The following is a 25,113-nucleotide window of genomic DNA, read 5'->3' on the forward strand; positions in this document are numbered from 1 at the left end:
AAAGGCAGGCGTTGGCTGTATAAAATTGTAGCACGTACCTGGTGCAAGTAAATGTAAGCAAGTAGCTCGAGGACGGGTCAGTAATGAGTTAATATCTTTTGAACCACAAAATTGTCCAACTTAAAATAAAAAGGGTTTTTTAGATGAAAGTTTATCGCATATTATATATATTTTAACGAAAATGTTCGTGCGGAAAAACAGTATGTAATAATTATTTAAAAAATTCATTTTTTTTTTTTCACTATTTTCATTTTTTATAATTAAATATTTTTTAACGCCGTTATCAAGTAAATATTATTACCTTCAAAATAAAACAAAAATGAATAAGATACGACGAATAGAACCAAAGATATAGCATTTTGAATGTGGACAAGTTTGCTTACCCATCGAATGTGAGCATATACAGATCTCTGAAAAAAAAAAAAATGTTTTCGAGGAAATCCTGATATACGCGTTAACTTAAATTGCGAAAAGATTCCAACAAATAAATTTGCTGTCTTTTAAAAAAGTGAACTTTTTTTTTCTACAAATCCGTACGATTTGTAAAATAATAACCAATATAAAAAGAAAGGCTAAAATGTGTGTTAGTTGGTAGCCGGTGTTTGAAGACATGCGCCGGTCCATTTTGTTCAAACTTTCACATAAGTTGCGTATACCTCACGCGGTGGTTATTACATAGGTTTGGTTGCGATGAACGCACAAATGCTAGGGTCTTGAGATCAAAACGTGGACCTGGGTAATCCTGGGATGAGTTTGTACAATATGGGTATCAAATGGAAGCTGTTTATGATTACTTTGATACGGAGTATTTTTTGTACCCCTTGGTGACTAGGGTCTCGAGATATAGGCAAAAAAAAGGACCCGGGTACCCCTAGAATGTGTTTATAGAATATGGATAACAAATGAAAGCTGTTGATCAGTGCTTTAGTAGAGGGTAATTTTCATACCCCTAGGTGACTAGGGTCTCGAGATATAGGCCAAAACGTGGACCCGAGTACCCCTAGAATGTGTTTATAGGATATGGATATCAAATTAAAGCTGTTGATGACTGCTATAGAAGAGCGTAATTTTCATACAACTGGGAGACTAGGGTCTCGAGATATAGTCCAAACCGTGGATCAGGGTAACACTAGGATATGTTTTTACATTATGTGTATCAAATTGAAGCTGTTGATGAGTGCTTTAGTACAGGGTAGTTTTCATACCTATTGGTGACTAGGGTCTCGAGATATAGGCCAAAACGTGGATCAGGGTAACACCAGGATGTGTTTTTAGATTATGGGTATCAAATTGAAGCTGTTGATGTGTGCGTTAGTACAGAGTAAGTCTTATGCCGCTGGGTGACTAGGGTCTCAAGATATAGGCCAAAACGTGGACCCGGATACCCTTAGAATGTGTGTGTAATATGGATATCAAATGAAAGCTGTTGCGGAGAGCTTTAAAGTAATTTTGATCGTGATATTCGATTTAGTCGCATCAACCTAGCAAAACTGATAAATATGCATGCAAAACCGAAATTAAGACATGAATTAATATACCCACATACATACCTATTTACATACGTCCTATTCAATTTGCCTGAAATTTGATATATAAATTTGCCTATATTAATATTTGCGATCCTTTTTTCCAGGAAGTAGACCAGAGACGGACTGGGACTGGGATTAGGACTAGGACTGGGACTGGGACTCGGTGTGGGACTCAGAATGGGACTGGAACAAAATACACACCACCCTCTGGGACTGGCAATAAGGGATGAAGAAGAATGAGAAAAACTTGAGAGAAGAGAAAAGAGAGAAGGAGACTGATAAATAGATATGAGAAGAAGATAGAGATAGATGAAGCGAAAAAGACGGAGGGTGGAGTGAACAAAAGGATTAGGAAAAAATGAAGAGGGTGGAGGGCAGAGTTAGACGGAAAAAGCTTATTAAAATGTATGCAGATGGACCAAATTTAGGGCAGGACAACGTCTGCCGGGTCTGCTAGTCTTTTATAAAAATTAAATTCTGTGTGTGTGTTCCCTATGGAATCGTATTTCCCGCACATCAATCATCACAAAATTTTGGCTATAGGTTCCTTCGGTCAAGACGAAGGGTTTTCATATTTCATATTTCACAAATAAGAATTTTAAATGAAAAATGATCATGTTAACAAAATCAATGATCGCATTCAAAACCAAATTCCTGGTGAAGCGCCGATATATAAATCGATCGCCACAGTTACAGATGAAGACCAAATTGTGAATTATCCAAATGAGACATCCGGAATGTCTGTGCATATATGAACTTTGAAAATTGGCTCACCAATCATGCTTCTTCGGAATATAGACCCACCAAAAATGTGCAATGGAACCAGACTTTGCGTTAAGAAATTAATGTCGAATGTAATCGAAGCTACAATCATCAGCGGTAAAAGCAAAGGTGAAGATGTGCTCATACCACGGATCCCAATGATTCCTACAGATTTACCATTCAATTTTAAGCACTCACAGTTTCCTGTACGCCTTGCTTTTGCAATTACAATGAACAAAGCACAAGGACAATAGCTTACTGTTGCAGGATTAAATTTAGAGAGTCCGTGCTTTTCCCATGGCCAACTATATGTTGCTTGCTCTAGAGTTGGGACGTCAAAAAATTAGTTTATCTTTGCACCGAACGAAAAAGAACAAAAATATTGTGTACCCACATGCATTACAATAAGATACAATAATAAAATGTCGTTAGCTTAATGTGAAAATGCTAAGTCACTTTTTTTGAAAAATTGTATCTTAATGCAGTTTTAAAACTGAATTCAAAATACATCGATCACAAGAAAAAAATATTTAAATTTTAATTTTTACGTGCTGTTTGCAATGATGTGTAAATGTGCTGAGTCGTCAACTGTTCAAAAAAAATGTGCTAAGTCAACCAGTCAATAATATCAATCTGAAAAATTGTATTCTAATGCAGTTTTAAAACTGAATTCAAAATACATCGATCACAAGAAAAAAATATTTAAATTTTAATTTTTACGTGCTGTTTGCAATGATGTGTAAATGTGCTGAGTCGTCAACTGTTCAAAAAAAATGTGCTAAGTCAACCAGTCAATAATATCAATCTGAATTACTAGTAATTTCTTTGTGCGCGCATTGTATTTACTTATTTAATTCATTCAGTCTAAAAGTACATGCTTTGTTGTTGTTGTATTAACGATAAAGACACTCCCCGAAGGCTTTGGGTTTGGGGGCCATTGCCGCATATAGATCCGGTACGTTCCTGTAACAAAGCACTATTAAGGTCCGACCATCTCGGGAACGATTTATATGACCACATTAAACCTTCTAGGCCATCCCGTCCTCCCCACCACCTAGTTTCATGAGGAACTTCGGGTCGCCAGAGCCTCGGCTGTCAATGAAACAGAATTCGCCACGGGTAGGGTATGTTGGCTATTGGGTTGGATAAGCTATATATTGCGCTGGGAACCCCTAGAGAGGGTTGCCTACACAACCCCTTGAAATTGGATTCACCCAATTGGGACATACTTTTGGTGTTTGATAAATTTTTTGCGCTGACCATAATCTACTTCAATTCTTACATGTCGATAACTACATGCTTTGTTACAGACTAGTTAGAAATAGAAAACAATTCAAGCTTAAACTTATATAAGTATTTATTAAAATTAGGAACACTACTGAATCGATTTGGTAGATGTATAGTCCTAGTTATAGGTTCATTCATACCATAATTCATTTTATTAGTTATTTAGATAAATAATCTATTATCACGAAGTTCACGCATTGGAATATATGGAATGAACAAATTAGATAAATCAGAGCAATTCGTGCTAACGTTTATTACATTATAGGCAAGCATGAGTGAGATTCAAGTTGTTCTGTCAGAGCCTGAAGACCAAGCAATTTGCATTCAACGTCATAGGGTCCTTAAAGTCACTGGTGTTACGCCTACTGAACCCAACTATAGCAACAAATTTTGAAACAACGAAGTCAATGTGACTAGAAAAAGAGAGTTTGGAGTAAAAAATTACACCCAAGTCTTTACTCTCTTGCCCTCACTAGGGTAGGCACCTTTTCGTTGGTGTGAGGGCTTAGCCGAACTCCATAGCGCCCCACTATGAGGCGGAGCTGTCTAGGACTGACATCCACGCCGTTTCGCCTCATAGGAGGGCGGCGGGAAGTCGGTTACCAAGAACTGCCAACCCCCTAATCCAGGGTGTTATGCGGACCGTGCCTATTGGACGGTTTGCAGCCAGGGGATAAATTCGGCTGTATTCGAACGGAGCCATCCCGATACCGGGCCACCTCGGGAAGTATTGATGGCCTTACCACAGTAAGGGGCGCTGCTGTGGCGGAGGGTTCTTTCTCCGTATATAATACTGGACCGCTGAGCCCACCTTGTCGGGCAGGTAGTCGTACGACCAAGATGAACGACTCATTACCTGATTGTAATAAGGACGATGATAAGAGGACTGAGTCGCAAGCCAAGGACGACAAATACGCATTAAGCGAAGCGTTGGACTCGGGGAGCGAGAGTAGTGCTGATTCAATGAACTCCGTGTTGGGGAAGCACACAAATGAAAACGGAGTAGAAGAGTGGAGAAGAGTACGGAGCAGAGGAAGTAAAAGAGTTCTCTCGCAGTACCGTGCAGCACTAAGAATTGTAAAACGCTTGAAAGCAGTGGTCGACCCAACAGAACTGGAGATCTAGCGCAGTTCAAAAGGTTTGCTGCGAGAAACCCTCGGTTCTGCAACCGGTACGAGGAGTAAGAAGCGTCGAATGGCAGAATGAAGAGACAACGTTCGGCGGAAGGCGACAAGCCTGCTTTCAAGAGGCAGAAAGGACCCAGTCCTAGAGCCGCGAGGCAGGGCAGTCGCATAGACAAGACAAGTAGGCCCAATGCTGTAAGACAGATGGGCCCAATAGCGAGGTAGCAACTACCTCGAAAGCTGCGAGTCAGAGGGAAGTTCCAACTACGGAAGTAGGAGATAAGCCAAAGGTAGATAACGCTAAGACACCGGTTTTCTCGGAGGTGCTAAAGGGAGTTAACGCTAAGACTCCTGCTTTCTCGGAGAGAATGGGAGATAACACTAAGACTCCGGCTTTTCCCGAGAAGATGAGTGATGTGGCAAAGCAGTCACTGACTGTGGCGATGGTTGATCGTAGCAGTCCTTTCGGACAAATGACTACTGAAAGGTGGAGATCTGTGGAAAGGGAGCTCATTAGCTTAATGCTTAAGATGATGCGAAAACAACCAAGTAAGCCCTTTCCAACCTTTGATTCGGGGGGATGGTATAATGGTGTGAAGATGATAGCGTGCGACAACATCGCGAGCTTGCCGTGGCTGGAGGAAGTGGTTCCAAACCTCCAAAGGCAAGGCACGAACGCGCGGTTTGCGGTGGTGGATAAAGCGCAAATCTGCACGGTACCAAAAGTTAAGGTATGGATACCATGCGTGATGAAGTCGGAGGATACACTGCGACTTCTGCAGAATCAGAATCTGAACATACCGACACAGGATTGAAAGGTACTTACTGTATCTCGGCCTACCGAGGAAGGTCAGTTCTACATCTTCCAAATAAACAAGCAGGCGGAGGATATTTTGTACACGCAAAATGTCCTTTGGCACTAGCAAAATTTACATGCGACTCAGGAAAAGAAGTCCCGAGGATAAAAATGCTAACACGGTAGACGTGGGCGACGTCGAAAAGGACCTCAAAAGCCTAAGGGAAAAAAGACAGGTGGAGGTCCCCGACGTCGCCAAGAAGCTGTTAGAAGAGGACCAACCGCCAAGTGGTGCTGTGACTCGCACAGAGGTACACCCGGCACAGCAGTTACGAGAGGCTGAAGGGGGCCTTGAATACTCTAAACCAAAAGGGCAAGGGGAGGACGACGACGTCACGACGAAGGTGCTGGAGGGGGACAAACAGCCCAATGGTGCTGCGAGTAAGTAAAGTGGCGTCGAGCGAACTCCTCCTAACCCTTGAGGAGGGTTCGTTTGACGTGGCGCTGATGAGCCGTGGCTCTCATCGGGAGGAAAGGTTTCTGGACTTAGCGCGCGCGGGTTTGGCGTTTACTATGCGCAAACGGAAGGACGGATGCGAGCTGTAGTAATGGTAAGGTAACAGCTGCATTCATACATGCTGCCAATTACACTACTGAGGACCTCGTAGTGGTGGCCGTTGAGCAAAAGAATAAGCAGGCATTTATCTTGGCGTCCTGCCATATGGCCCATGCTGCGGAGGTTCCACCGATGGAGTGCAAATGGCTAGTACAGGAGGAAGGGCGCAAAGGGCGGTTGGTCATAGGCGCAGATGCAAATGCGCACCACAATGCGTGGGGAGGAGCAGATACGAACGAGAGAGGCAAATCTCTATTTTGTTACATCCAGCAAACCAATTTGCAGATAGCCATCAGGGGAAATTTCCCTACATACATTGGTCCAACATCCAGCAATGTTCTGAATATTACATTGACCTCCGAGCGTGATATATCAAGGTATGATTGGATGGTTCTTGATATACCATCCTTCTCCGACCATGCGTATATCAGCTTCAGCACCCCCCCAAAGAGGGTAGAGAAGGGAGGAGCCTTTAGAAACCCTACGTCAACGAACTGGACTAAATTCCAGAAACAGGTAGAAACAAAACTGGGACAACCCAAAGAGGTTTCCAATGTGGAGGAACTGGAGTCGAATGAATTCCTAACAATGACGCTTATGACTGCGTATAACAAAGCTTGCCCTCTAAGAAGATTCAGAGGAAAAGCAAAGCCGCCATGGTGGAGCAATGAGCTGCGTCTTCTAAGAAGACAGGTAAAAGAGATGTTTAAGCTCGCAAAGACCGCGGAAAGCGAAGCGTATCGGGACGAGTTCATCGATCTACTGAGGATCTACAAGTGTGAAATTTCCACGGCGAAGAGAATCTCATGGAAAAGTTTATGTACGGACATAGAGTGCTCCAGCAAAACAGCACGGTTGAAAAAAGGCCTAGCAAGGGGAAACATAGTCCTGGGACAAATAAAGAAAGAGAACGGGGAATGGTCACGTATTAGTGAGGAATCCCTTGAGGTGTTTCTCGACACCCATTTCCCATCGGGAGACGGTTTAGAAGAGCCAGCAGACATCACTCACACTTCCATCACGGAGCGGGTAGTGCCGGGCTTGGTAACCGATACCAAGACCGAATGGGCAATGAAAACGTTTTCTAAGTTTAAATCGCCGGGCCCAGACGGTATATTCCCGGCCATGCTACAAGTTTCAAGTATGGCGGTCGTGGAATGGCTTAAAATAATATTCGATGGGTGCATAAGGCTGAATCATGTTCCGCACTCTTGGAGAACTGCTCGTGTAGCTTTCCTACCAAAGGCGGGGAAGATCGGTCACGTGTATCCCAAAGACTATAGACCCATTAGCTTAACATCGTTTCTGCTCAAAACCTTTGAGAGGCTGATAGATGTGTACATAAAGTCCGTGTATCCCAAAGACTATAGACCCATTAGCTTAACATCATTTCTGCTCAAAACCTTTGAGAGGCTGATAGATGTGTACATAAAGTCCAACGTCCACAACACAGCATGCGTACACCAAAGGCAAGTCGGTAGGCACCGTATGCTCTAGGAGTCTCCTTGGACATTGCCGGGGCTTTCAATAATGTTTCTAAATGGGCGATTATGGATGGTCTTAATTACATTAAAGTACATCCCGCCTTAATCAGATGGATCGGCTGCACGTTAAATTGCAGGAAGATTACATCGCAATGGGGATTGTACGAGGCCACGAAATCAATGGAGGGGGCACGCCGCAGGGAGGGGTGCTATCACCTCTGCTGTGGACGCTGGGCATCAACCAACTGCTCAGGCAATTCGATGAGGGACCCGGAAAACTTACAGCTTACGCAGATGACGTTGCAATTGTCATAAGTGGAAAGTGCCGTCCAACGATTAGTTCTTTGATGGATCGGGCGCTTCGGGACATTCATACCTGGGCATCTAATGTCGGGTTGAAAGTCAATGCGGAGAAGATGGATATGGTCTTGTTTACAAAGAGGTACAAGGTCCCAAATTGGACCAGGCCTAAGTTAGGAGGGATAACCTTACAAGAGAAACCTTTCACAAAATATCTAGGAATCTGTCAGGAACACACCTATCATCGGTTCAGGAACACACATACAATCGATTCACAATACACATTCCTATATATACATATTACTGCACAACCACTTTTATTGTACACACTTTGCATATACATATTATTAAAGATTGTTCTAGACACGAACTATAATAAAATACGTGCCTTCTCAATCTATTTTATTTAACAAAAGTAATTTGTACCAAAGTTAAGGTACATTACATGGTGCCGAAACCCGGATTAAAGCGAAAAAATGCCAGAATCAGCAACTAATAGCGAAAAACCGGACCACAATATTAGACCACCAAAAAGTTTTGTCATCAACAATTACCAAAATGCGGCAAACGAGTGGAAATTGTGGCTTCAACAATTCGAGTGGTACGCGATCGCGACAGAACTGGATACTAAGAAACCAGAAGTGCAAGTCGCAGTATTCATGTCGTCGGTAGGAAATGACGCAGCAGTCGTTAAAACAAGCTTCTCGTAACACTTCGGCCTCAATCAGTCTACGTGAGGTCCTCATGGACCGGCCAGTTCAACCTAACCTAACCTAACCTTTACTCTCTCGACAACACGATTAAGAGATTTAGAATTTAGTTTGTAGATAAAGTATGTGGCAGTTGTCTTTTTGCAATAAGACACAACACAGCATTTGTTTGAATTTAAATATAAATTATTGTCAGCGCACCATCCGGCAAAAGAGTCCAGATCAAAACCGTTAGAAATAGTTTGACAAATAAATAGTATTTTTTGTGAAATATATAGTTTTAGTGTTTTATTTCAATCATTAAAGGAGAGGAGTGATGGGAAAACATATTGAGTAAAAAGTGCTAAGTCAGGAGAAACAAGTAAGGACGGGACTGTCTTCGGGGCTGAAGAATAATCTTATCCCATTCGTAATCTACAAATAATGCGCTGTATAAGATAAGAAATATATAGTGAACAGATGTACATACCTAAACGATTTTAAGATAAATATAAAAAAATGGCAAAAAACCCCCTTATCTGAACGATCGGTTGTATGGGATATATATTATATATAGCTCCGATCGAAATAATTTTTACAGGAAATCTTCTATGATATATATTAGAATATATATCACCAAGTTTCACGTTTTTATATTGGAAACTAAGGGAGAAATGGCCAAAAAATGTTCTATCTGAACGATCGGTTGTATGGGATATATATTATATATAGCTCCGATCGAAATGATTTTTTCATGAAATCTTCTATGATATATTAGAATAAATATCACCAAGTTTAACGTTTTTATATTAAAAATTAAGGGAGAAATTGCCAAAAGTCTTTCTATCTGAACGATCGGTTGTATGGGATATACATATACATATATAGCTCCGATCAAAGTGATTTTTTCAGAAAATCTTCTATGATATATTAAAATATATATCACCGAGTTTCACGTTTTTACTTTCTAAATTAGGGGAGAAATGGACAAAAATCTTTCTATCTGAACGATCGGTTGTATGGGATATAACTATATATAGCTCCGATCAAAGTGATTTTTTCAGGATATCTTCCATGATATATTAGAATATATATCACAGAGTTTACGTTTATACTTTCTAAGTTGCGGCAGAAATTACCAAAATCGCCTTATCTGAACGATCGATCGGTTGTATGGGAGATATATGTTATAGTGGTCCGATCCTACCGGATCCGACAAATGTCTAATATAATACAAAAATACATCCTTGTGCCAAATTTCATTGAGATATCTCAAAATTTGAGGGACTAGTTTGCATTCAAACAGACAGACGGACATGGCTATATCAACTCAGTTCGTCGCCCTGATCAATTCGGTATACTTAATGGTGAATCTATGTTCTATATTTCTCAACGTTACAAACATCGGACCAAAGTTAATATACCATTTCATGTTCATGAAAGGTATAAAAATTTGTTATGAGTGCGAAAATTGTGCTAAGTCATAAAATAGCTGCTGAGTTGGCATACATGATTTTTATTTATCTTTTCCAAAGCTTCTACAGTCAAAAGCATTGCAAGTAAGGTATCCCCATTTACAGTTTTGAAAAAGGTTATTTCAAAAGTTATTCATTTTTTTCGTCTCCTGTAAAATTCGTAAAAGTTGACCTAGCACATTTTCACATTAAGCTAACGATGTTTTAAACGAAAATTTCACCAAATATGCGTACAAAATTCAATTCAATTTACAGAACAATAAACTAAATTTTCAACAAACAAAACAGAAAAAACAACGCAACATTCATTCGATCTCGGGCGTTACAACGTACGCCGGGTAAAGCTAGTTATATATAAACGCAATTAGGTTTATATAAGTAACACCTTGGGGAGTGTTATCGATGTTGATGGTCCTTTGTCGGATGCAGATCTGGTGCGTTCCGGTACCAAGCCCGACCATCTCGCAACGATTTGTTATGACCACATTAAAGGGTTGCGCTACACAACCCCTTGAATATGTTTGGTATTTTAGTCGCCTCTTACGACAGGCATACCTACCGCGGGTATATTCTGACCCTCTAACCCGCTGGGGGATACTTAGGCCTTTTAAGTAGATGATAATACACTAAATGTTTATAAGCCTTCGTTCAGTAAATATTTAATAACGTCATATTCATTTTTCATCTATGTTATAGCTAATAGGCATGTTTTTACCAGATTGTAAACTTATTAGTCTTAGTGTTAATTATTGTATGATTTGATTCAGTTTAGTTAGTTTTTATTATAAATTGATAGATTTAGATTTATTCGTAAAGTGATTTCAAGGAACGTTATAAAACTGATAATTGAAACTGAAGCCTCTGCTACAACTGTTTAGCCAAAAAGATTAACGTAACTTTGTGCTCCCCAAAAGAATATAGAAACAATTTTGCAGGAAACTCATTTTTTGGAGAATTTGTATAAAAAATGAAGCAATCAAAATTGAATACTTTTGTAATACAAGTAAATACTGGGAAATAGAGCAACCGAAAAAGTGAGGTTATGTTGTTAATATCACCTCTATTATTACATCACGAACCTGGCGTATGCGAACAAAGCTCTTGGCATAAAACCTAAAACACCCCAAAAAAGCTAAGGCCCCAAAAAAATTCAAAATGGTAAAAAAGTAAGAATATGAATATAAGGAAACTTGTTTGATTATGTCTTGATGGATTTAGCACAGGATTTACCTCAATCCGACCATAATGGAAGTCAGCCCGTTCATTGCTGTGCACATTACGACGTTTTCTCTTTGAACGACGTTGTTGCATCTGAACAAGCACATTGGGAGTAAAAAGTTGAAAAATACGTAAAAACATTTCTTGGCCATAGTGTTCAGGCAACGTCCGCTGTTCGTCAACCTCCATAAAACCCAAAAAGGTTTGAGGCGGTGTTGGCAGGCGTTCGGGATTAGAGTCCTCAGATGATGAATTTAATTCTGATACATTGCGCTCTTTTGATATGGCCATAGCAGCATTATGTTTTGCTATTCGTGGCCTGATATCATATTTTTTTGCAACATGTGAATTGACTGTTCTGTCAATAGTTTGGGTTACTGATGTTGACGTAGTCGAGCGTGCTAAAAGGCTTGCCGCTGCTTTTGCTACCATATTTTCAGTACGTGCTTTGTTAAGAGCTTGTCTCAAATTCAACCGGCTAATTTTAACATTTTTCGATACAGGTATATTAATTTGTTGTTCCAGACTGCTAGAGAAGACATCGGCGCAATTCGTTTCTAATTTACCAACAACATTTTTATCTTCTACAAGATTCATTTGTAAAAATTTAGAAGCATCTTCAAGACTATCATTACCTTGAACAGCTCCACTATTTTGTACTATTCTTTGAGAAATTGGTTTCAACAAAGACATTTGAGACAAACAGTTGATATTTCCTTCAGAATCTTGTAATTGGCTCGTTTCATTCAATTTTAATTCTTCGTTGAGACTGCTGTACTCGTTTTTGCTTTTAGTCCATGGTATTTCTTTAACTTCTTCATTAAGTGAAAACAAATTGGTCTCCTCTTCTGAATCTTCAATTTCATAAACAGTCTTTTCGTTTTGCACTTCAAAATATTTTTCAATAAGCTTTTGTTCAGTGTTTCGAAAGAGTACAGTAGCAGGTAGTACTTCAATTGTAAGATCATTTATAAGCGGTACTACTTCTCGAGATATCAAAGCATTTAATGCATCATTATTTATTTGAACATCATTTCTTTTAAGCATTTTGTAGAATTCGTCCATAATCCGACGCAAACGAAGAAACAAGAAATGTTGTTCGGCGTTGATCTCGTAAATCTCCGATTCGATTTCGTCTAAAATGCGCTGTTTCTGTACTGGATCCTGAAAATAATATCATGAAATTAATTTCGCGAAATAATATTAATTTAATTGAGTTATTGTTGTGAAATGGTTCTTTTATATTCCTTTGATATCGCAAAACTAGGCTGATCATTTTCCACCTTATCTTTCCATTACTCCTCGAACTATACATACATTTGTGTTTTATGAGGAACATCGACCTTTAATATTGTAACGAATTTACTGCAATTCCCCTTCTTTGCAATCTTCTACTAACGTTCTTATCGCTAAACTGTTGAATAAATAACTCCAATATTGAATAATGGAACAATGGCCTTTATTAAAGTACTTCACAATAACACTTATACTTTGCAATTGCTTAATAACCAAACTGACTGATAGCTTAAATGAAACTGATCTCTCGCCTCCACTGTCGTCTCCCTTTTATACTGTCCGACCTCCTCGTTGCATATTTCTAGGCTTTTCTAATTCCAGAACTTACTAGTTAGTTATAAATTTCTCAGCTACAACTACAGATGTATAATTTTTATAGCTTCTCTCAAACCCCATGCGCTTGTATGTGTGAGCGACACTTCCAAAATCACAATTGCATACCTTTAGGAGCATTTCAGATAAGATATCTGCATGTAGTTGTGCGTTGCTCTCAGCTGCCTGTACCTACATATGTGTAGACATAATGATTGATTCGTTTATGTAGATACATAATGATTGATTTATGGATTGCATGCACAGGCGCTGCTTAGCATCGGCTTAGAGATGGCAGCACCCCTTAGTTTTGCTAACATTCGTAACACTGCCCTCCATCTAAGTCTGATCGTCCCGATCAGACAAATCTCCCGATCTAAACGCCGCTAGCATCTCCAAATGTCCCACTCTTTTACTCCGTGGTTTCCTAGTGGTTTGTATGCGGTAGATGGTATCACTGATATTCTGCACAACTTTGTACGGGCCTTCCCAACTGCACCGAGTCTTGGATGGAACACCTTTCCGCCGGTGAGGGTTGTATAACAGTACCAAATCTCCCTCCAAGAAACCTTCCGAATTATTGTTCTCATCGTACCTGCGTTTCATCTTACTACTCATTATCCTTGATCGTTCCCTCGCACTCTGTTGTTTGGCCAATGAACTCCTTTGTAGAGCTGGCTCTTGACGGATTGGCTTCACATACTCAGTATCGTTCCGACGTTTCCCAACAGAAGTGCGCGCTGGCTTGAAACCACCCTTGCATTCTTTCTGGAAAATTCTTTCAGTCGTTTTAGTGCGTCCATTAGGTTTTGACAGTGCCAGTGTTTCTCTCGCAGGTACTTTTGATTTCGCTTTATTTTGCCCATTCGATCCATCAACCCTTGCTTGATCTACTTTCCTTGACTTTCTTGGTCTCTGTCAAATCTTCTCCACCAGTACCCGTATTGTGTTCGGCTTCCCTTGCCGAACGAGAACTCACCCTCGATTACAGTGGAGTCCCTGATACACGCTGCTTTCAAATTCTTCACCGTCTCTAACATCGTGGAGGGCGCCGCCTCCAGATTGTGGCCATTCTTAGCAAAAATTTATTAAAAGGAGTTAACGTGGCGGCCTTCTCCGCCAGATTTTCATTGTCCACCAGAAAAAGACTTTACTTTATTTAATATTTAAATAACACTTTACTTTATTTCGAAGAGAACACGTCCACTGATACCAGTTGCCAGAATTATATTGATGGCGGTGAAACATGAAAATGTCGATGTCACTCTTGCCAATCGTTTTTCATGTTTCACCCTACATATATCTGGTTCACTCTTACATATTACATTACAATATCTCATGACGTATTATGTTTATATTTTTTTCTTTCTCTTTTAATATTCACAATTAAATATCATTGTGAGTAACAATGTTGAGATGTGGCCATATGATTATTAAAAAGTTAATTTGGGGGATTTTATCCTCACATCACCCTTTTTGGGGAAAGAAGAATTGACAAAGTGATCAATTTTGTCACATTCTTCTTTTGCCATAACTTATAAAAATTGTTGCGAACAAACGAATATATATTTATATTAGGGTGTACCTCCCCTTTTTAATTCGTTGGTTCGGAACCATTTTTATGACTGATTATTACAAATGAACTTAGAAGTAAAAATACTCAAATTTTATTTACATTCATGTTTGTTTTGTTTGAATTTTCTTTTGTAAATAGTTACATTGTAATATATATTAGATTTGTTAAAGTCTTACATTTTTAGTCTTTGCTGTTTTGAAATATGTTTTTTGAATATACAAAATTTTGTGCTTTTTTTTTTTTTTGTTTGTTTTTTTTTTTGTTTGTTTTTTTTTTGTTTAACAATTTTTTTTTTGCCTTCGTGGCTGCTTAAATGCTAATAAGTAAATTTTGGATTTGTTTTTAATCAAATTTAAGGTTTAGTGAGAGTATTAAAGTAATGTTAATTTACTTTACTTAGGCGATTTTTATGTACTTCTTTTTCTTTGTTTTTGACTTCATCGAAAATAGTTACGTTAGGTTCGTTAATTTTAGTAATGATGAACGGACCTTGATAAATATTTTCGTGTTTATGATGTGGTTCTTTGTGTAAAAGTACTCTATCTCCGATTTTTACAATTAAAGGTCGTGCCGTTTTATCGTACAGATTTTTACTTTGTAATTTATTTTTATTAATTAGGTTTTGTGCCATTTTGTGCGTTTTCTGCATCCTAAACTTAACTTCTTTGGCGTAGTTTTCGACATTATAAATTGGGTCAATTGTTTCTTTTGTCAATTCATTAGGCAAAGTTGCCTTTTTCCCAAAGACTAATTCGTAAGGCGAAAATTGATTGTCGAAAACTGTGCTACTCGTAGTGTTGTGTAGGAAGGTAAAATATTGTCACGGATATTAACATCACTAAGTTATACCATCACTAAGGCGATGCCAAGGCCACGATAAGCAGTATTTACGTCAATAATCAAATCATGTATACACATATATAAGGCAGCCGAAAGATGTCACACACAGATGCATTTACTTATACGCCAATGTATGCGCGAGAGACTGTAAACTACAAACATTCACATAAATAATTCAATCATTGTGTATCTACATAAACGAATAAATAATTGCATCTACGCATATGTACGTATACGAGCAGCGGAGCGGCAATGCACAAACACATGCATATATCTTATCTGAGTTGTCACAAGAGAGAGCAATAATTTGTGCACGTCGTTGTGGCTGGCGATTTTGTAGCCGAACTAACTAGTAACTTCTGGAAATCGAAGAGCCTAGAAGTATGCAGCGTAAACTATAAAAGCGGGGCAGGCGAGTAAGAAGTAATTCAGTTTGAGTTGAGCTATCAATCAGTTAGTGATTAAGCACGCGATCTGGCGGCCAATAGTAGAGTTTCATTTGAGTTATCAATCACTAAGGCGATGCCAAGGCCACGATAAGCAGTATTTACGTCAATAATCAAATCATGTATACACATATATAAGGCAGCCGAAAGATGTCACGACCAGATGCATTTACTTATACGCCAATGTATGCGCGAGAGACTGTAAACTACAAACATTCACATAAATAATTCAATCATTGTGTATCTACATAAACGAATAAATAATTGCATCTACACATAAATAATTCAATCATTGTGTATCTACATAAACGAATAAATAATTGCATCTACACATATGTACGTATACGAGCAGCGGAGCGGCAATGCACAAACACATGTATATATCTTATCTGAGTTGTCACAAGAGAGAGCAATAATTTGTGCACGTCGTTGTGGCTGGCGATTTTGTAGCCGAACTAACTAGTAACTTCTGGAAATCGAAGAGCCTAGAAGTATGCAGCGTAAACTATAAAAGCGGGGCAGGCGAGTAAGAAGTAATTCAGTTTGAGTTGAGCTATCAATCAGTTAGTGATTAAGCACGCGATCTGGCGGCCAATAGTAGAGTTTCATTTGAGTTATCAATCAGTTTGGTTATTAAGCCAGCGAGTAGCAAAGTATAAGTGTTATTATGAAGTACTTTAATAAAGGCCATTTTCCCATTATTCAATATTGGAGTTATTTATTCAACAGTTTAGTGATTCGAACTTAGCAAAGGATTTGCAAGAAAATTCGTTACAATTGGTGTCAGAAGAGGAATTGTTGAATAAATTCTAGAGGACAACAAGGACATGGCAAAGTTAAGTGAATTGAAGATCCCGCAACTGAAGAAGGAGTTGGAGAGCCGTGGATTGAATACAAGCGGCGTTAAACTCGAACTTCAGGCACGGCTACGAGAGGCAATGGAAGCAGAAGGAATTGATGTGGAAGAGCCTGTCTTTCATCTTGATGGCGAGGAGACAACAAAAATTGATGAGAAGAACGGAAGTCCGAGTCCAGTTGCAAGCGGCGAGAATAATGCGATATTGGCTTTGTTATCACAGATATCGGCAAAAATGGAAACCCAGGAAACACGCATAACAGAAATGTCATCACAAATATCCACAAATATGGCATCCCAACTAGAACCCCAGGAGAACCGTATAACATCCAAGATGGAAGAACATAAGACACGTATTGCAGAAATGTCATCTGAAATAACAGCGAAGATTGAAGCACAAGAGGCACGAATATCTGAAATGTCGGCGCAAATTTCAGCACAGATATCATCGCAGATCTCTGCTCAACTGGAAGAGCAAGAAGAACGTATTTCCCCGAAGTTGGAGGCGCAAGATACAAAAATTTTACAGTTTGAAGAAAAAATCGAGGCCGAGGTGGATGCTTTGAGAGGACGTATCGAGCAGTTGCAACTAAATCGCCCAGCAGTTTCAACGAGTAATCCAAAGGTAAAAACACCATCCTTTGACGGTTCTGTTCCTTTCCAGGTCTTTAAGCTACAACTTGAGAATACCGCAACAGTGAACAATTGGAATGCTGAAGATAAAGTTGCAGCTTTGTTCGTGGCACTGAAAGGGCCTGCCGCGGAAATCTTACAGACCATCCCAGAGTACGAGCGGAACCACTACGAAACATTGATGAGCGCTTTAGAGAGACGTTACGGAAGCGAGCATAGGAAACAGATATTCCAAATTGAGTTGCAAAACCGCTACCAAAAAGCAAATGAGACATTGCAGGAGTTTGCTTCAGATATTGAAAGATTGGCTCATCTTGCAAATGCGGACGCACCCGCGGAATACACTGAAAGGGTAAAAATCCAGAGCTTCATAAATGGCATACGAGATGTGGAAACGAAGCGGGCTACATATGCGAATCCAAAACTAACGTTTGCTGAAACGGTATCGCATGCACTGACTCAGGAAACAGCCTCACTTTTGAGTAAGCCAGCGTACAAAGCTCATCGAGTCGAAATGGAAAAGCCAGACTGGGTAGACGCAATTTTGGAAGCATTGAAGGGTACGCAGCAGAAGAACAATGATGCAGTCAAATGCTTTAAGTGTGGAAAGCCAGGGCATATTGCGCGTTATTGCAACACCAACCCTAACAGTTCCAACAATGTGGGTGGTCGTAAACGCAGAGCAGAAGGAGATGAGCAAATCTCCGAGACAAATCAATGGTTAAACTAAAGCGAGTCAGCAGCAAGGGGCGACAGCTGACTCCCTCAATTGAATGCCCCATAATCTCTATCTTACAAATTGGAAGAAGGTCGAGCAATCTTACTGTGGGAGGACATGTGGATGGAAAGGAACGTTTACTGACTGTAGATACGGGTGCATCTCATTCCATCATTCGAGCGGATTTAGTCAACAAGAAGATAAGACCATTGCATGGAGCAATATTGCGTACAGCCACTGGAGAAGACACCCAGGTAATTGGAGAAGTAGAATGTGAAGTAGCAATTGGGAACGTCACGGTACTACACAATTTTATAGTGGCAGGTATTGTTGATGAAATCATAATTGGAGTGGACTTCTTAATCAACCAAGGCATCAAAATCGATATGCAAAGCAAGACGATGCGATATAAGAACATGGATGTGCCACTTAATTTCGGCTACGAGAGAGGTTACAGCAGTAAACGAGTGCTGGTGGAAGAGAGTCAGCAAATACCACCAAAATCAGAAGCAGTCATCTGGGCAAAGGTTGATGGAGATTGTGGGACAAACAAATTATGGGTTGTCGAAGCAGCAAACAAATCAGCACTAAACATACTTGTAGGAAAAACCCTGGCTATGACAAAACAAGATGGACGTATTCCGGTAAGAGTACTCAATGAGTTCAAGTCACCACTCAAACTGACTAAAGGAGCTATTTTGGGAAGATGCCAAGAGGCTGAAGTAGTTATTAACTGTGAACAGCTCCAGGAACACGTTTCAACTAGTAATACTGATCTTTCAAATGACATCACGGCATGGATGCAGGGGCTAGAGGAAGCATATCAGAGTAAGGCAAAACAACTGCTCCTAAAGTACGCGAACATATTTGACCAGGATGATTCTAAACCAGGCCGCACCAACGTTGTGAAACATCAAATTGACACTGGAGATGCGAGGCCGATCCGTCAAGCTCCACGTAGTGTTCCACTGGCGAAGCGGGAAGTTGTGAGTCAAATCATTCAAGAAATGAGCGACAGCGGCGTCATCGAACCATCAGCTAGTCCATGGAGCTCACCGGTAGTACTTGTAAAAAAGAAGGATGGAAAAATGAGGTTTTGCGTGGACTACCGGAAGTTGAATGGCGTAACGAAAAAGGATAGCTACCCATTGCCAAGAATTGACGACACTCTGGACTCGCTATCTGGTACGAAATGGTTTTCCACGCTGGACTTGAAAAGCGGCTACTGGCAAGTGGAGGTGAAGGAGGAAGATAAAGAGAAAACAGCCTTCAGTGTCGGTGATGGTCTTTGGCAATTTACAGTGATGCCTTTTGGACTTTGTAATGCACCAGCTACTTTTGAGAGACTCATGGACCAGGTACTGAAAGGACTACATTGGAAAACATGCTTGGTGTACCTGGACGACATCATCGTATTGGGCAAGAACTTTGATGAACATCTTAAGAACTTGGAGGAAGTTTTCCAGAGAATAGCTGGCGCTGGTCTGAAGTTAAGTCCCAAAAAGTGTGCGCTGTTTAAAAAGGAAGTCAATTATTTGGGTCACAAGGTAACGACAGAGGGCATCTGCACTGCGAACGAAAAAATAGAGGCTGTAAAGGATTGGCCAAGACCACAGAACCTACATGAATTGAGAAGTTTTCTTGGGCTGTGCACATATTACCGCCGATTTGTACCAAATTTTTCCAGCGTAGCCCATAGCCTCCATGAGCTTACAAGAAAAAAACAAAGCTTTTGAATGGAAGAAGGAGCAAGAAGTGGCTTTCCAAACATTGAAGGAGCGTTTGTGCACTGCCCCAATGTTAGCATATCCGATTCCAGGAGTAACATTTATTCTAGATACAGATGTGAGTGGATATGCTATAGGAGGCGTTTTATCACAACTGGTCGATGGTCGGGAGAAGGTAGTTGCATTTTACAGCCGTTCGATTGGAAAACCAGAGAGGAACTACTGTGTTACGCGGAGAGAGCTGTTGGCATTGGTAGAGTGCATTAAACATTTTCACAAATACCTCTACGGCCAGCGATTCCGTGTCAGGACAGATCACGCAGCGTTGAAATGGCTTCTGCAGTTCCGTAATCCGGAAGGACAATTGGCACGGTGGATCGAGCGACTACAAAGCTACGACTTTTCCATTGAGCATCGAAAAGGTAGTACCCATGGAAATGCTGATGCAATGTCACGAAGACCATGTAGTCTGGAATGCAAGCACTGCTCAAAGGCCGAGGCTATAGGAGACATTATAGATGTCCGGCTAATGACTATAACGTGTACGGATGAATGGGACAAGGAACAATTAAGAAAGTGTCAACTAGAAGATACAGATCTCACATGTTATGCAAGGGCTCAAACGAAACGAAAGACCAAGTAGAGAGGAGATGTCAGCAGAGAGTCCCATTGCGAAGTCATATTGGGCACAGTGGAACAGTTTAGAATTGATATCCGGTTGCTTGCATCGAGTATGGGAGAGTGAGGATGGTCAATGCAAGAAGAAACTGATAGTTGTTCCCAGGAAGAGGATTCCTGACGTGCTCAGCGAGCTGCACAATGGTCCAAGTGGAGGTCATCTTGGAATCACGAAGACACTCGAAAAAATTAAGCAGAGATTCTATTGGGTTGGTTGCCGTCAGTCGGGCACCGAGTGGATTGCCAACTGCGAGGTATGCAACAGAGCGAAAGGGCCCAAAACCCGAAGTCATGGCCAGATGAAGCAGTATATTTCAGGTGCACCATTTGAAAGGATCGCCATGGATGTCGCAGGTCCATTTCCTACTAGCAACCGCGGAAACAAATACGTACTGGTGGTTATGGATTATTTCAGTAAATGGCCAGAGGTATACCCAATCCCAAACCAAGAAGCAGAAACAGTAGCAGAAGTGGTTAAAAACGAATGGGTTGCAAGGTATGGTGTACCAATGGAGTTACATTCTGACCAAGGCAGGAATTTTGAATCAGCTGTGTTCCAAGAAATGTGCAAGAAGTTGGGCATTCGAAAAACACGGACAACTGCATTGCATCCTCAGTCCGATGGTATGGTGGAACGCTTCAATAGAACATTGGAGGAGCATTTAAGGAAAGTTGTAGACAAATACCATAAGGACTGGGATACGCACATATCATTATTCTTGATGGCCTACCGATCGGCAGTACATGATACAACGGGCCAAACTCCCGCAAAGGTAATTTTTGGCAATGACCTTCGACTGCCAGCTGATTTGAAGTATGGGATAGATGCCGATGCGGAGAGGAATGTCAAGAAATCCACTGGTGTCTTGGAAGAAGAGCTAAGAGAGATACACAATCTGGTAAGACAACGAGTAAAGATTATGAGTGAAGATGAAAGCGAGGTACGATAAAGCAATTAATTCGGAAGGGTTTCAGGAAGGAGATTTGGTGCTACTATACAACCCACAACGAAAAAAAGGTTTGTCCCCGAAATTGCAGTGTAACTGGGAAGGCCCATACAAAGTTGTAAAACGGCGCAACGATGTAGTGTACCGCATACAAACCACTACCAAACCACGAACCAAAATGAAAGTGGTTCATTTGGAGAGATTAGCAGCGTTTAGATCGAGAGATTTGTCTGACCGGGACGATCAGACTTAGGTGGAGGGCAGTGTCACGGATATTAACATCACTAAGTTATACCATCACTAAGGCGATGCCAAGGCCACGATAAGCAGTATTTACGTCAATAATCAAATCATGTATACACATATATAAGGCAGCCGAAAGATGTCACACACAGATGCATTTACTTATACGCCAATGTATGCGCGAGAGACTGTAAACTACAAACATTCACATAAATAATTCAATCATTATGTATCTACATAAACGAATAAATAATTGCATCTACACATATGTACGTATACGAGCAGCGGAGCGGCAATGCACAAACACATGCATATATCTTATCTGAGTTGTCACAAGAGAGAGCAATAATTTGTGCACGTCGTTGTGGCTGGCGATTTTGTAGCCGAACTAACTAGTAACTTCTGGAAATCGAAGAGCCTAGAAGTATGCAGCGTAAACTATAAAAGCGGGGCAGGCGAGTAAGAAGTAATTCAGTTTGAGTTGAGCTATCAATCAGTTAGTAATTAAGCACGCGATCTGGCGGCCAATAGTAGAGTTTCATTTGAGTTATCAATCAGTTTGGTTATTAAGCCAGCGAGTAGCAAAGTATAAGTGTTATTGTGAAGTACTTTAATAAAGGCCATTATTTTCCCATTATTCAATATTGGAGTTATTTATTCAACAGTTTAGGGATTCGAACTTAGCAAAGGATTTGCAAGAAAATTCGTTACAATATTAATAAACATCCCAATCAGAAAAATTGTCTTTTAAATATGCACGCAAGTATTCATTAAAAACTCTATGATTACGTTCAATCGTGCCAACAGTTTCATGATGGTATGCAGTTGAAAAATTATTTTGGATATTTAAAAGTTTAGTTAATTCTTCGAATAATTCATTTTTAAATTCAGTACCTAAATCTGATTTTATGGCATTCATTGTGCCGTAAGTTAAAATGAATCCTTCAAAAATAGCTGAAGCGATTGTTTTTGCCGATTTGTCTGGTACAGCGATTGTTACCAGGTATTTAGTCATATCGCAAATCATGGTAAGTGCGAACTTGTTACCATATTTGGACTCAGGTAGGGGTCCTATTGTGTCAATTACTAGTATATCAAATGGTTTACAAGGAGTTGGTGTTAAAACAAGTTTTTCTTTTGTTTTAGGTTTAACCTTGTTTAAGAGACAATCCTTACAGTTTTTGATATATTTCGATATATCACGAGTCATGTTCTTCCAATAAAATTTTGTTCGCAATTTTGCGTAAAGTCTTTTCATTCCGCAATATCCACCGGAAATGGGATCATTATGGTAAATTTTCATAAGTTTTAATTGTGTATCTTCATCTGTTACTGTCTCCACTGGATCTGTTAATATAATTTCTAATGATTTTAAAATTTTATTTCCAATATTTTTGAAATTTGTAATAGTGTAATGTTCGAACATAATATCGTTTTTAGGCCATTCAATCTGCTTAATTTTGCGTTTGCCGGCTTCTGATTCAAGCCTCGAAAGTAATTTCTCTAAAGTCATTATTTCGTTAACAAGCTCAGAACTAAGTAACTCGAGTTTCTTATGTTTAATATGCGCAAAAATTTTTAAATTTGTTGTTTTATTATTTTTATCGTACGTAATTGCAGATCTTATTCGTGGAATCTTTTTTGAAAAATTGAAAGAAAATTTGTCGTAGACATGTAAAGTAAGTTGTTTTTCGTCGTTTTTGTCGGTTTTCTTATGTAAATTTTTGTCGTTTGCCTTTTTTGTCATGGCTCTTGTCTGTACTGCCAAAATTTGTTTATTAGCTTCTTTAATCTCATCGATTGTTATACGCGATAGTGCATCAGCACAAACGTTTGATTTACCTTTTATATATAAAATAGTAAAGTTATATTCAGATAGTTCCAGTCTTATTCTGGAAAGTTTTGAAGATGGGTCTTTCATATTGAATGAGTATACCAGAGGTCTATGATCTGACTTTACAATGAAATGGGTGCCATAAACGTATGGTCGAAATTGCTTGATTGCAAAGTAAATAGCTAAAAGCTCTAATTCTATAATGGGCTTTTTCTGTTCAGCTTTATTAAATGCTTTAGAAGCGAAACAAATTGGTAAATCACTACCTTGTTGTTCTTGACTCAAAATAGCGTCACATCCAGTTGTGGAAGCATCAACTGTAATAATGAATTGTTTAGTAAAATCTGGATATTGAAGTAATTTTGATGAAAGTAACGCTGCTTTCAAAGGTAAAAATGCTCTTTCGCACTCAACATCCCATACGAATTCAACTCTTTTTCTGCTTAATCGGTTCAGAGACGCTGCCAGAGACGCAAAGTTAGGTATAAACCGTCTGTAATAGTTTGCAAACGCGACAAATCGTCGTACCGCGTCTTTGTCAGTCGGTTTTGTATACTTTTTAATCGCGTTTATCTTAGAGTCGTCTGGCAACAAACCTTTGGCTGAAAATTTATGACCTAAAAATGTAACTTCTGGTCGTAAAAAGTTTATTTGGGTTAAGTTTGAGACTAAAAGATCTACAAGTATCGAAGACTTTTGAAAGATTTTTAATGTGGTGTGCTTCGCTACACCCTATGACGATAATATCGTCGACGTACAAGAATGCGACATTGGGTGGTATACCCGAAAAAGCTATTGTCATCATTCGTGAAAACGAATTTGGTGCTATATTTAAGCCAAATGGAAGCACTTTCCATCTAAATGCGCCACGGTCAGTGCTGAAAGACGTAATGTCACGAGAATCAGGACGCAAGGGGATTTGATGAAATCCTGAAAAAAGATCTAATGTGGAAAAATATTTTGCCCTGCCAAGATTGTCTAAAATATCGTCAACTCTAGCTAGTGGAAATTTATCAGCAATGAGTTTTTTGTTTACCGCGCGAAAATCTACGCACATACGATATGCTTTTTGACCATTAGTATCTTTCTTTGGGACTACAATCAAAGGACTATTGTAATTCGAATAACTAGGTTCAATCAAATCATTGTCTAACAATTTATTTACTTGTCGATTTATTTCTTCGCGTTGAGAGTATGGCAATCTATAGTTTTTAACATATACCGGATCGTTGTCTGTCAATCTTAGTTTTTGCTCGTAAAAGTTATTTAAAGTCATTTTGTCCGTGTCAAGAGCGAAAATGTCGGCATAATCTATGCAAAGGTCAATTAATTTACTATGAGCATGTTGAGGTATTTGATTTTTTAAAATCGAAGTTAGTTTTTTCGTACGTTTGTCTTCTGTTTCTGTCTTGTTAGTTGTATAAACATTGTAGTTTGAAAGTTTTTCTGTCCGAATACTTTTTCTTTTCACATACTTTATATCATCTGTGGTATTTATGACTTTAATTATTGGGTTACTGGAATTAACAATGCACCTAGCTGTGAAAACACCTCTTTCAATTTCCTGCGAGTCCACGAAAAGTGGCTCGGGTGAATCTCCTAAATCAAACGGTCTGAATATTTCACATCTTGGCGGAATGATACAACTGTCGCTTTCTGTTCCGTGCAGGATTGGTATCGCGACTTTTTCATTACCTACCCAAAAGGAAATACTATTTCTTTCATAA

At 39.6% G+C, this 25,113-nt stretch overlaps 1 protein-coding gene across 2 annotated transcripts in view; it reads right to left on the reverse strand.

The window, feature by feature from the left end:
* Lint-1 (l(3)mbt interacting protein 1) overlaps window positions 1-25,113 on the reverse strand; it is an 87,755-nt gene that overhangs the window by 4,688 nt on the left and 57,954 nt on the right. The window contains exons 1-2 of one of the 2 annotated variants that reach the window (XM_067778509.1): window positions 13,018-14,274; window positions 11,293-12,444 (exon numbers count right to left, since the gene is read on the reverse strand). In XM_067778509.1, coding sequence (XP_067634610.1) covers window positions 11,293-12,444; window positions 13,018-13,029 — 1,164 coding nt within the window. In that variant the 5' untranslated portion in view covers window positions 13,030-14,274. Of the gene's footprint in view, window positions 1-11,292; window positions 12,445-13,017; window positions 14,275-25,113 lie in introns of those variants that run through there. The other variant, XM_067778508.1, reaches the window with a different exon arrangement.

Source organism: Eurosta solidaginis, chromosome 4, assembly GCF_040869045.1.
Source record: "Eurosta solidaginis isolate ZX-2024a chromosome 4, ASM4086904v1, whole genome shotgun sequence".
Taxonomy (NCBI): Eukaryota; Metazoa; Arthropoda; class Insecta; order Diptera; family Tephritidae; genus Eurosta; species Eurosta solidaginis.